We start from the raw sequence: 13,554 nt of genomic DNA, 5'->3' as shown, positions 1-13,554 counted from the left end.
TGTTCACCCCAACTTTTTCGCTATCATTAAGGAACATTTTGCTACAAATGAATTTCTTGATTTCTTGCCTAGGAGTTTGATCATTAATGAAAATAAGGAAACTCCTAAGGGTTATAAGTGTTCTATTGAAGAATTGCATCCCAAAGACGACAATACCTAGATCTATTCTTGTTTTTATGCCTGGCTAGGGGCGTTAAATGATAGAGCTTGTTGGGAGGCAACCCAATTTTATTTTATTTTTCTTATTTTTTTGTTTCTATTTAGTAATAAATAATTCATCTAGATTTCTGTTTAGATGTGGTTTTATGTTTTTAATTAGTATTTGTGCCAAGTAGAACCTTTGGGAAGACTTGGGGGAAGTCTTTGCGATCTTGCTGTAAAAAACAGAAACTTTAGCACTCACGAGATTTGCTGCCTTTTTTACTGGAGAGTGCGATTAAGTTGATTCTTTTTGAAGATGATTAATACACAAATTCCTCACGTCCACCAATTTATTTCATAATTTTTGGGGTTACAGAAGTATTAGAAACCTACATATTACTACAGATGGTTCTGTTTTTGACAGATTCTGTTTTTCATGTGTTGTTTGCTTATTTTATGAATCTATGGCTAGTATCGGGGGGTATGAACAATAGATAAGTTGTAATACAGTAGGTTTAACACCAATATAAATAAAGAATGAGTTAATTACAGTACCTTGAAATGGTGGTTTGTTTTCTTATACTAACAGAGCTCATGAGATTTTCTATTGAGTTTTGTGTTGTGAAGTTTTCAAGTTTTGGGTAAAGATTTGATGGATTTTGGAATAAGGAGTGGCAAGAGCCTAAGCTTGGGGATTCCCAAGGCACCCCAAGGTAAAATTCAAGGACAACCAAAAGCCTAAGCTTGGGATGCCCCGGAAGGCATCCCCTCGTTCGTCTTCGTCTATCGGTAACTTTACTTGATGCTATATTTTTATTCACCACATGATATGTGTTTTGCTTGGAGCGTCTTTTATGATTTGAGTCTTTGCTTTTTAGTTTACCACAATCATCCTTGCTGTACACACCTTTTGTAGAGACACACATGAATCGGACTTTATTAGAATACTCTATGTGCTTCACTTATATCTTTTGAGCTAAATAATTTTGCTCTAGTGCTTCACTTATACCTTTTTAAGAGCACGGTGGTGGTTTTATTTTGTAGAAACTATTGATCTCTCATACTTCACTTATATTATTTTGAGAGTCTTTTAGAACAGCATGTAATTTACTTTGGTTATAAAATTAGTCCTAATATAATAGGCATCCAAGATGGATATAATAAAAACTTTCATAAAAAGTGCATTAAATACTATGAGAAGTTTGATACTTAATAATTGTTTTGAGATATGAAGATGGTGATATTAGAGTCATGCTAGTTGATTAGTTGTGAATTTGAGAAATACTTGTTCTAAAGTTTGTGATTCCAGTAGCATGCACGTATGGTGAACCGATATGTGATGAAGTCGGAGCATGATTTATTTATTGATTGTCTTCCTTATGAGTGGCGGTCGGGGACGAGTGATGGTCTTTTCCTATCAATCTATCCCCCTAGGAGCATGCGCGTAGTACTTTGTTTTGATAACTAATATATTTTTGCAATAAGTATGTGAGTTCTTTATGACTAATGTTGAGTCCATGAATTATACGCACTCTCACCCTACCGCCATTGCTAGCCTCTCTAATATCGTGCACCTTTCGACGGTATCATACACCCACCATATACCTTCCTCAAAATAGCCACCATACCTACCTATTATGGTATTTCTATAGCCATTCCGAGATATATTGCCATGCAACTTACCACCGTTTTGTTTGTTATGACACGTTACATCATTGTCATATTGCTTTGCATGATCATGTAGTTGACATCGTATTTGTGGCAAAGCCACCTCTATAATTCTTTCATACATGTCACTCTTGATTCATTGCACATCCCGGTACACCGCCGGAGGCATTCACATATAGCCATATTTTGTTCTAAGTATCGAGTTGTAATTTTTGAGTTGTAAGTAAATAAAAGTGTGATGATCATCATTATTAGAGCATTGTCCCAAGTGAGGAAATGATGATGGAGACTATGATTCTTCGACAAGTCGGAATGAGACTCCGGACGAAAAATAAAAAAAGAAAAAAAGAGGCCATAAAAAAAGAGAAAGGGCCCAAATAAAAAAATAAAAAAATGATGAGAGAAAAAGAGAGAAGGGACAATGTTACTATCCTTTTACCACACTTGTGCTTCAAAGTAGCACCATGATCTTCATGATAGAGAATCTCCTATGTTGTCACTTTCATATACTAGTGGGAATTTTACATTATAGAACTTGGCTTGTATATTCCAATGATGGGCTTCCTCAAAATGCCCTAGGTCTTCGTGAACAAGCGAGTTGGATGCACACCCACTTTAGTTTCTTTTGTTGAGCTTTCATACACTTATAGCTCTAGTGCATCTGTTGCATGGCAATCCCTACTCACTCACATTGATATCTATTGATGGGCATCTCCATAGCCCGTTGATACGCCTAGTTGATGTGAGACTATCTTCTCCTTTTTTGTCTTCTCCACAACCACCATTCTATTGCACATATAGTGCTATATCCATGGCTCACACTCATATATTGCGTGAAGATTGAAAAAGTTTGAGAACATCAAAAGTATGAAACAATTGTTTAGCTTGTAATCGGGGTTGTGCATGATTAAATACTTTGTGATGAATATAGAGCATAGCCAGAGTATATGATTTTGTAGGGATAACTTTCTTTGGCCATGCTATTTTGAGAAGACATGATTGCTTTGTTAGTATGCTTGAAGTATTATTATTTTTATGTCAATATTAAACTTTTGTCTTGAATCTTTCGGATCCGAACATTCATGCCACAATAAAGAAAATTACATTGAGAATTATGCTAGCTAGCATTCCACATCAAAAATTCTGTTTTTATCATTTACCTACTCGAGGACGAGCAGGAATTAAGCTTGGGGATGCTTGATACGTCTCCAACGTATCTCTAATTTTTGATTGTTCCATGCTATTATATTATCTGTTTTGGATGTTTAATGGGATTTAATATACTTTTTTATATTATTTTTGGGACTAACCTACTAACCAAAGGCCCAGTGCACATTGCTGTCTTTTGCCTATTTCAGTGTTTCGCAGAAAAGGAATATCAAACGGAATCCAAACGGAATGAAACCTTCGGGAGAGTTATTTTTGGAACAAACGTAATCCAGGAGATTTGGAGTGGACGTCAAGGAAGCAACGAGGCGGCCACGAGGTAGGAGGGCGCGCCCAGGGGGTAGGCACGCCTCCCACCCTTGTGGGCCCCTCGTGGCTCCGCTGACCTACTTCTTTCGCCTATATATACTCATATACCCCAAAAAAATCCGAGAGCACCACGAAACCCTATTTCCACTACCGCAACCTTCTGTACCCGTGAGATCCCATCTTGGGGCCTTTTCCGGCGCTCCGCCGGAGGGGGAACCGATCACGGAGGGCTTCTACATCAACACCATAGCCTCTCCGATGATGTGTGAGTAGTTTACCACAGACCTTCGGGTCCATAGTTATTAGCTAGATGGCTTCTTATCTCTCTTTGGATCTCAATACAAAGTTCTACTCGATTCTTTTGGAGATCTATTCGATGTAATTCTTTTTGTGGTGTGTTTGTCGAGATCCGATGAATTGTGGGTTTATGATCAAGATTATCTATGAACAATATTTGATTCTTCTCTGAATTCTTTTGTGCATGATTTAATATCTTTGCAAGTCTCTTCGAATTATCAGTTTGGTTTGGCCTACTAGATTGATCTTTCTTGCAATGGGTGAAGTGCTTAGCTTTACGTTCAATCTTGCGGTGTCCTTTCCCGGCGACAGTAGGGGCAGCAAGGCACGTATTGTATTGTTTTCATCAAGGATAAAAAGATGGGGTTTATATCATATTACTTGAGTTTATCCCTCTACATCATGTCATCTTGCCTAATGCGTTACTCTGTTCTTATGAACTTAATACTCTAGATGCATGCTGGATAGCGGTCGATGTGTGGAGTAATAGTAGTAGATGCAGAATCGTTTCGGTCTACTTGTCGCGGACGTGATGCCTATATACATGATCATGCCTAGATATTCTCATAACTATGTGCTTTTCTATCAATTGCTCGACAGTAATTTGTTCACCCACCGTAGAATTTGATATCTTGGGAGAAGCCACTAGTGAAACCTATGGCCCCCGGGTCTATTTTCCATTATATTATTTTCCTATCTATTTGCTATTTCTATTGTTGTTTATTTTGCAATCTTTATTTTCCAATCTATACAATAGAAATACCAAAAATATTTATCTTATTATCTCTATCAGATCTCACTTTCGTAAGTAACCGTGAAGGGATTGACAACCCCTTTATCGCATTGGTTGCGAGGTTCTTGTTTGTTTATGCAGGTACTAGGGACTTGCGTGTTACCTCCTACTGGATTGATACCTTGGTTCTAAAGAACTGAGGGAAATACTTACGCTACTTTGTTGCATTACCCTTTTCTCTTTAAGGGAAAACCAACGCATGCTCAAGAGGTAGCAGGGAGACCTATACACAGGCACCTTCTTCCGCCATGGTTCACCACGATCATGGGACCAAAGGGCTTACGACGCCACGTTGGCACCCTTGGCCCGATTCTGGCTACCGCAGGTTTTGCAATTTGCAGATGAGCGCGCGCCTTCCCGCGGCGCAGGCCGGACCATGGATTCGTGTAAGTGCTTGGTCGCCCGGCAGGGACCGGCGTGCCCTTCCAAGGATGATTTCGTGTTTCACACCACCGAGGTCACGCGCAACGGGCGCAGCCTCGGCGGGGAACATCATCTTCCTTGGCTAGGGGCGGCATCGATGCCCTTGTTCGCCCACTCACCGAAGTACTCCCTTCATTCCAAAATAGATGACCAAACTTTGTACTAACTTTGTACTAAAATTAGTACAAAGTCGAGTCATCTATTTTGGAACAGAGGGAGTAGCTAGGAGCCGGCGACGCGCTTCGCGGCTTGCACCTTGATAGTCCGTCAGGCCGCGAGGTGCCTCGCTCGTCTATGAGGCTGCTTTCATGGCGGTCGTTTGGGTCGAACAATGCCGACCAATGATGCTTTTCATTGGGGGAAGGCGAGCGGGGAGATCCCCCGTTTCACACCTCATTGAAGTGTCGGCCAGAGGGAGCACTCGGAGAGGCAAAGGATGCCGATTAGGGTTGGTAGGAACGCCTCTGTCCCCTATCTGGTGCACCATATGTCGGTTTCTAAGAACCTACATATGAGTTGTGAGCAACAACCCTTTAAAAGTTCGGCCAGGGACTGGACACGTCTAACAATCCTAAGTTATGATGAACGATGGTGGGATGAACTACAGATGAACACAAAGAACTACCCAGGTTCAGGCCACATTCTTGGTGTAATACCCTACTCCTGCCTTGTTTCTTATTGCAATGGTAGAGAGCTACAATGTGTCTGTTATAGAGGACCTGCCGGAGGCTCCAATTGGTTGAATATGCATTGGAATAGGCTAGCCTAGCTTGTACCATGGTGGCATGGTCTCCCATGGCATGCTTGTACGAGTGATGATGACGACCTCCTCTTCCTCCTCCTTCGGTATACGTCAGATGACAGCGAGGTATTGCCACGGTAGCAGTGTAGACAGCAGGCGAATCTTACTGTGGCCGTTGCGGATGACTTTGTCCACACAGATCCTACCGGAGCTTACGCGTGAGGACCAATCGTACACCCTCAGCCTGCCATCTAGAGCCGGCAGCCGTCCTTCGCGGGGCATGGGTTGCTGCTCATCTTCCCCGAGATCAAGGTCTTCTCTTTACGGACGTGTTGACGCATGCTCACGGGAGGATCCTGCGAAGTAATCACGAGAGCTCATCCGGCTCCATGTCTCGAGCCGCTCTTAATGTCACAGGCCAAAGTCCGCCTGATATTGTGGAGCCTTCAAAAGCCTTCCTCCCTATCCAAGAAAGGCATACGACCCAATTTGGTTTAGGCCCAACATGCCAAGGTGTCACCATCCTAGTTTTATTTACGCCGATAGTGGTGGATGTCGCCGGCTCGTCCTAGGACGGATCCATCATCGATCTGATGTCCACATGCACCGTTCGGGCTAGAGGCTCTGACGAGGAAGGGCAGGGCATGAGAGATGGCGGCGCCTTGAGTCCCATGAGCCGGCTCATGTCCCATGCCCTACTCTACCTTGCCGGCGATGGGACCAACACTCTGGGGAGCGCAACCGGCCGCCGGACAAGCTCCGTTTAAAGATCGGTTTATGTTATATGAATTTGATGTTTCTACTTTGAGATGTCCGATTGTAGAATCAAATATTTAAGGCATGATCGGTCACTGTCAGCGAACGTGTCCGGTCACGTCTGCGGGCGTTTGAAGGGTCGGATTTGCTGGCTATAGATGCTCCACGAATGTGTCCGGTCACGTCCGTGAACGTTTGAAGGGTCGGATTTACTGGCTGTAGATGTTCTTACCGTACACCTACACGGGCATTAGAGATTCAATAGATGGCATCGTGACCAAAATATGTTTGGTGTTATTAGCTGTAATATTTCTCTAGCAGCTGTTGCGTTTCGGCGTAGTCTACCCTTGCGTTTTCTCTGGAAAAAGGATTGACATCCACTGTTTTCCGCGTTTGTAAACGAGAGAATTGCCATGATAAATTGCAGCTTTTGCAGAACTTCCAGAAAATTTCTTGTGCAATTTCCGCGAGATCCCTGCCCTACAACCATTGTAGGAGAAGTTGGTACTTGCTGCCCTACATTACTTCCAGAACTTTTTAGGTCCTAGAATCACCTTACAATACCACCATTACTTTCATCATCGAGCAATTCTCATCATTGTAGGAGAAACCCCAAAGGGGAAAGAATAGATACTGATGCTGCTATACCAACTTACCAAAGCATATCCATCCTAAGCTACGGGTTCAGCTGCCGGCTAAACGCGGTCTTCGCGGTCCGTGGCACGTCGTCAAAGTTCTCCACCCCGTTGCTCTCCTGCCACGGCGAGGTTTTCGTGCCAAGGAGCGGCGCCGAATCCTTCTCGCTCATCTGCAAGGGCACACGCCGGTTAAAACCTTGTCATACGCCATTCCAGATTCAGATACAAACGTATCAGGAAAAGTACGGACCTGGGTGTTGACCGGCAACGTGGCGCCCTCGGTCTTCTTCCTGCTCTCGGAGACGGAGAAGAAGGAGTAGAGGCCCATGCCGAAGATGGCGATGAGGATGCCGGCGAGGTTGCGGAGCGTGAAGGGGTCTTTGAGGAGGACGTAGCCGAAGGAGAGGATGAGGCACGTCTTGAGGTGGCCCAACACCTGGTACGTCACTGGCGACGTCGTGCCGATCACCAGGAAGGTGCTGAAGTTGACGGACACAGCGATCCCGCACGACATTAGGATGAACACCTGCGCCAGAAAATTTGTTCAGCGCAGCTCAAATTTATTCATCTTTTACATCATGTTCAGTTCTTGCTGCTGCTGCGCATATAGCACGTACCACGACTTCGAATGTGTACTCGAACGCGAAGACGTCCTTCTTTGTCAGGAGCTTGTCGACGAAGGGGCCGGTGATGAGCAGCACAGCGGATTGGTACAGGGAGGACTGGTACAGTAGCTGAGTGGAAGACACCTTGAGCCTCCTCTGGATCTGGTTGGTCAGCTTTGTTCAAGGTCAAGGAAGATGACATGAACACAAGTATTCAGGGTGCAACTGCAAATGTGTAACAGGTTAACAGCTAGCTTAGATAGCTTGAGTTTCATGCAGGGGCAGAGCAGAAGGATACGATCTGGCAGACACAGGTCGCAGCGATGGTGAGCACTGCGATGATCGAGCCGAGGAGATTGAGCTGGAGATCGGTGACAGATGCGATGCCAACTCCCAGGAGGAGGACCATGAGAGAGGCCTTGATGCTCTGGCTGCACAGTTAATGAATGTGGAGCATGAGAAACGCTGAATTTGCTACAAGATGATCAGGAAAAAGCCCAATGCGAGAAGGAATCTGAGAATCACCTGAACTTCTTGCTCAGAAAGATGGTCTCCAAGAGCATGGTGAATGGTATAATAGCCAGCTTGGTCATCTGTAGCAAAACAAACACAGCAAATCCACGAGTAAGAAAACAAATGAAATGGTACTGTATGAGCTATCATCAGCAGTCTGGGTAGCTTGCCTGGTAGAAACCAACTGAGTTGAAGCCAAGGCAAAGGTTGAGGAGGCCAATGGAGATCCCATTGAGAAACCCAAAGGAGATGACAGTCTGCGCGTCGATTGGCTTCGGCTCAAAGAAGCGCAGGCGCTGCGCTATGTGGAGCGTGCAGAAAGTCACCAGCAGGTGCCAGCTTGTCAGTGTCGTCGCTGCATATCCAAATTTGAAGCAAACACAAATCAGAAAGTTGTAAGATCGAAATGTCCTTTTTGTGCACTTGATGACAAAAGTGTCGGACGCAGTAAGCAGCAGCAGCACTGAGAGTCTGAAACTCTGAAAGTTGTACTAACCGAAGTAGAAGTTGAGGGTGCTCATGAGGTACTTGTTGCAAATGACAATGGCTACTGACGACGTGACCGAGAGGCCCAGCGCGCCGGCGACGCCCATCTGGGAGCCCCCGCCGTCGGACGACATCTCCTCTTCGTCTTCTGAACCGCTTCCTCCCTGTCCTGTCCCTGGTGGTAGATCAAGGCCCAGTTGGTGAATCACAAGCTATATGATATACACTCCCTGGAGTAGTAGGAGCGAGCAGAAGATGGTTAAGTTGACAAATTTTTATAGTACGGTTATCCGTCAGGGAACAACGTGAGTTCGCCTAGGGAAACGAAGCGTTGACATGGGCACCGCAGAAAATCATTGCCACGTTCAAGCAGTGACACGAATTAAAGTTTCACGTGGCTTAGTCTGTATAATAAGCATTCTGCGAGTGCTACCACACAACAGTTATCAGCAACACCAACACTACAACAGACAGTGGCATGGGCGAATAGTAGTACACAACTGGGACAAGGCAAAGGCAGCTTTGAAGTGTCAAATTCGAGTGTTTCGTACTACTGATGACTGGTCTGCACATTCGTTGGGTGGTCACATCAGAGCATAGAATGGACTGTTAAGCACATCGACTACTCCCAGAAGATGCTACGGATGAGTATTATACGTCTGAATACTCACTTGTCACCAGCCACCACGTGTGTGACAGCTCACTGAGTACTCCTTGGTTTGACTTAGCATGGAAACTGGAATTTGAATGTTAATTCCTCCGTGAAATGCTGTCAATAATTCGTAAACCTTTGTCGTCCGTAATTAAGGTGTTGATATGCAAATGGAATAGTTGAACCGGCGAATAAAACCTATAATTATTTGTATCACACAAACATACTACTCCAATAGAAAGTGTGTATTGCTGGACTAAACATTACACCCTCTGTAAACTAATATAAGATTTTTTAGATCAAACTAATGTAAAAGCATTTAGATCACTAAAGTAATGATCTAAACGTTCTTATATTAATTTGCGGAGGGAGTACTATATACAAAGTTTGAATCTGAATTGAAGTGTACGGGCCTTTATCCCGGGGAGATCATGCAAGTTGCTTAACCATGTTTAGTTAATGCATGTACAAGTCAAACCTTAGCAGAGAGAGGAAGACAGTACAATCTCCAGATCGGATGTTGTAGAACTTGGGATCCAATGCTATAATTATCAGTTTCGAGGTGCAACAAAGCGCAAGCAATAAATCCGGTCGCGCCATTTGCTCTGTGCAGAAGGCAATTAGAGTTGACCCAACTCTCCTTATCACCCGGAAGAAGAAGAAACAGGCGGAGATATTTCCATCCGGACGGACGGACGGCGACACCTGCCAACAATTGGGCTCACACTATAGTAGGACAAACGGGGGAAGTATCCCTGGCCAGTTCAGCGCGCCGCCACGCCAGCCACCGATGGACGCCACGTGCCAGGGCGCAGTTGGCTCGTGGCATACACTCGAGCACGCACGGCGCCGGCGAGGAGGCCAGACGAAACGCGCGCGTCCCGTCCGTAGCAGGCGGCGGCGCTGGCTCTACTCGTCCGGTAATCTAGCGGCGTAGCAGTGCTGTGGTAGGGCCGGCAAACACGTCGCGGATTCTGCGGAGAAGCAGCACCGCTGCCGCCGCCGCCGCAAATGGGGCGACTGATCGGCGCTGCCCAGACGGCCAGCCGATAACTTGGCTGCAATCGACCAAAGAACAGAGAGTGCCTTCCCTTGGATCGATCGTAAGCAGCTACGCTGTATTGCTACCCTACGCGGCCCAGCAGATGAGATTGGAAAACCCAGTGAAACGAACAGACGCACGTACGTACCTCTCGGCTCTTGCTCGATCAGTTGGCGTGATGCCGGTCCACGTCCTCCGCCGGGCCCCGAGATCCTCAGTCCAGGGAGATGCAGCGCCTCCGCCGAGATTTCCCGATCGGGAGTTCGGGACTAAGGTGGGGAGGGAGAGGAGTCGTCGAGTTTCTCCGCGTGTCTCCGGGGAGGAAGAAATGGTTGGTCTTCTCAACGGCAGTTTGTTCGTGGGCTGTGCCTAGCTGTTGCTGTTGGTGTGATCAGTTGGGTGGAAAGTCTTAGAGAGGCGGGGGAGGGTAGGTGGTGAACAACTCAGGCGCCCGCCCGCCCCGCCGTCACAATCATCGTCGGCTCGTCGCTTCGCCTCCGACGCCCTCACCCTCTGGGAAGTGGGGCCTGCCTTTGGTACACGCATCCCACGCACGGCTACTCTCTGGGTTAGTACGAATTTGGGTCCCTGGTGGAAGAAATGTGCCAGGCATTAACTTATTGATTCAAATAAAAGTGTGGAGTAGGAGAGTACAGGTTTTTAAAACACAGGACAAGCGTCTCTATATACGCACATACACTCATTCCTATAAACGTACGTACGCACATCTTAGAGCATGGTTAATAATACAGCCAGCTGATGGCTATATGATATTGACATGTCATCTATAGCTAAGGTTATAGTCGGCACGTACAATAGTTAAGGTGCTACTTTATTAATGCATGGTCCACATCCCACTCTCACAGTGCCTATGAGCACGCGTTGTAGCTGGCTCTTTAGGCTGGTCATAGTGGAGAGTAATTTAGACTAGTGTCATATGCATGACACTAGTCTAAGTTACCACCTCCATAGTGCAAAGTAATATAGTAGTAGTGTCATAGTTGGCTCCTCTTCTTTCTCTTCTTCTCTCCCCTCCATGTCAGCAGAAATATAATATTTTAACTCTTATAGCCCGCTTACATAAGCTTATTGTACTTGCTCTTATCTTATGAGCACCTTTGAGAGATTGAACCGACACATCATTTTGAGATTGAATCGATATATTTACTTAATGAAACACAAATTTGAAATATTTTGAAAAGGTTAAGGAGTTTCAGAGTAAAGTAGAGAATAATCGTAACAAGAAGATAATTTTTTTATGATCTGGTCGTGGAATTGAATATTTGAGTTACGAATTTGGTATGCATTTAAGATAATAGGAAATTGTTTCACAACTTACGCCATCTGGAACATCATAGCGTAATGGTGTGTCCGACGTAATCGTAGTCTCTAGATATGGTGTGTTCTATAATGTTTATTACTCTGTTGAGACGACACCTTATGCATTGTGGTTTGGCAAGAAATATAAGTTGTCATTTCTTAAAGTTTGGGGATGTGGCGCTTATGTCAAGAGGCTTTAGGCTGATAAGCTCGAACCCAAAGTGGAGAAATGCATCTTCATAGGGTACCCTAAAGAGATCATTGTGTATATCTTCTATCACAGATCCAATGGCAAGATCTTTGTTGTCAAGAATGTATCTTTTTTACACAACGAGTTTCTCTAGAAAGAAGTGAGTAAGAGGAAAGTAGAGCTTCACGAAGTAATCGTATCTTCTCTCAAATTAGAAATTATTGCAACACAGAAAGATGTTCTTGTGGTGTCTTCACCAACTAGAGAGGAAGGTAATGAAAATGATCATGAAACTTCAAATCAAGCTATTACTGAACTTCGTAGGTCGACCAGAACACGTACCGCCCCTGAATGGTATGATAATCATGTCCTGGAAGTCATGTTGTTGGACAACGGTGAACCTACGAACTATGAAGAAGCAATGATGAGCCCAGATTCAGACAAATGGCTAGAGGCCATGAAATCCAAGATAGGATCTATGTATGAAAACTAAGTATGGACTTTGGTGGACTTATCCGATGACCGAAAGGCCATTAAGCACAAATGGATCTTTTAGAAGAAGAATAGAAGATGGGCTCTAATGGTAATGTCACCGTCTATAAAGCTCGACTTGTTACAAGGGATTTTGAACAAAATTTAAAGGGTTGACTACGATGAGACTTTCTCACCTATAGCGATGCTGAAGTCTGTTAGGATTATGTCAGCAATTGCTGCATTTTTCGACTATGAAATCTGGTAGAAGGACGTCAGAACTATGTTCCTTAATGGTTTCCTTAAGGAAGAGTTGTATATGATGCAACGGGGAGGTTTTGTCGATCCTAAGGATGCTAATAAGGTATGCAAGCTCTGGTGATCCATTTATGCACTAGTGCAAGCATCTCGGAGTTGGAATATTCACATTGATGAGGTGATCAAAGCCTTTGATAATCCACGGATATGGAAAAGTTTGTATTTACAAGAAAGTGATGGGAGCTCTGTAGCATTTCTAATATTTCTTGTGCATGACATATTATTGATTGAAAATGATACAGAATTTATGGAAAACATAAAGAGTTATTTAAACAATAGTTTTCTAAGAAAGACATGGGTGAAGCTGCTTACATATTGGGCATCAAGATATCTAGAGATAGATCAAGACGCCTTATAGGACTTTCACAAAGCACGTATCTTGACAAAGTTTTGAAGAAGTTCAAAATGGACCAGTCAAAGAAGGGGTTCTTGCCTATGTTGTAAGGTGTGAAGTTGAGTAAGACTCAAAGCCCGACCATGCCAGAAGAAAGAGAAAGAATGAAAGTCGCCCCCTAGCCTCAGCCATAGGCTCTATCATGTATGACATGTTGTGTACCTGACCTGATGTGTGACTTGCCATAAGTTTGGTTGGGAGGTACCAGAGTGATCCAGGAGTGGACCAGTGGGCAGGGTTCAAAAATATCCTCAAGTACCTAAAGAGGACTAAGGAAATGTTTCTCGTTTATGGAGGTGATAAAGAGCTCGTCGTAAACTGTTACATCAATGCTAGCTTTGACACTGGCCCGGGTGACTTGAAGTCTCAAACCGGATACATATTTATTTTGAATGGTGGAGCAGACAGTTAGAGTAGCTCCAAGCAGAGTGTGGTAGCAGCATCTACATGTGAGACGGAATATATAGTTTCTTCGGAAGGGACGCATGAAGGAGTCTAGATGAAGGAATTCATGTCCGATTTAGGAGTGGTTCCTAGTGCATTGGATCCCATGACTATCTATTGTGACAACACTAGCGTCATTGCCTTTGCAAGGAGCCCAGATTTCACCAGAAGACCAACCATATCAA

General features: G+C 44.4%; 1 protein-coding gene across 1 annotated transcript; it reads right to left on the bottom strand.

Moving 5' to 3' along the window:
- Positions 1 to 6,704: 6,704 nt before the first annotated feature.
- LOC125507260 (UDP-xylose transporter 1-like) lies at positions 6,705 to 10,641 on the bottom strand. The gene is made up of 8 exons (XM_048671901.1): positions 10,381 to 10,641; positions 8,549 to 8,713; positions 8,223 to 8,407; positions 8,065 to 8,132; positions 7,838 to 7,970; positions 7,552 to 7,713; positions 7,185 to 7,460; positions 6,705 to 7,104 (listed from the first exon to the last, which is right to left on the bottom strand). Exons 2-8 carry the CDS (start codon positions 8,670 to 8,672, stop codon positions 6,973 to 6,975), a joined length of 1,080 nt encoding a protein of 359 aa, XP_048527858.1. The 5' UTR covers positions 8,673 to 8,713; positions 10,381 to 10,641; the 3' UTR covers positions 6,705 to 6,972.
- Positions 10,642 to 13,554: the final 2,913 nt, after the last annotated feature.

The sequence above is a fragment of the Triticum urartu genome, chromosome 1, assembly GCF_003073215.2.
Source record: "Triticum urartu cultivar G1812 chromosome 1, Tu2.1, whole genome shotgun sequence".
Taxonomy (NCBI): Eukaryota; Viridiplantae; Streptophyta; class Magnoliopsida; order Poales; family Poaceae; genus Triticum; species Triticum urartu.
The sequence above is the reverse complement of the archived record's forward strand: the minus strand, read 5'-3'. Positions and strand labels throughout refer to the sequence as shown.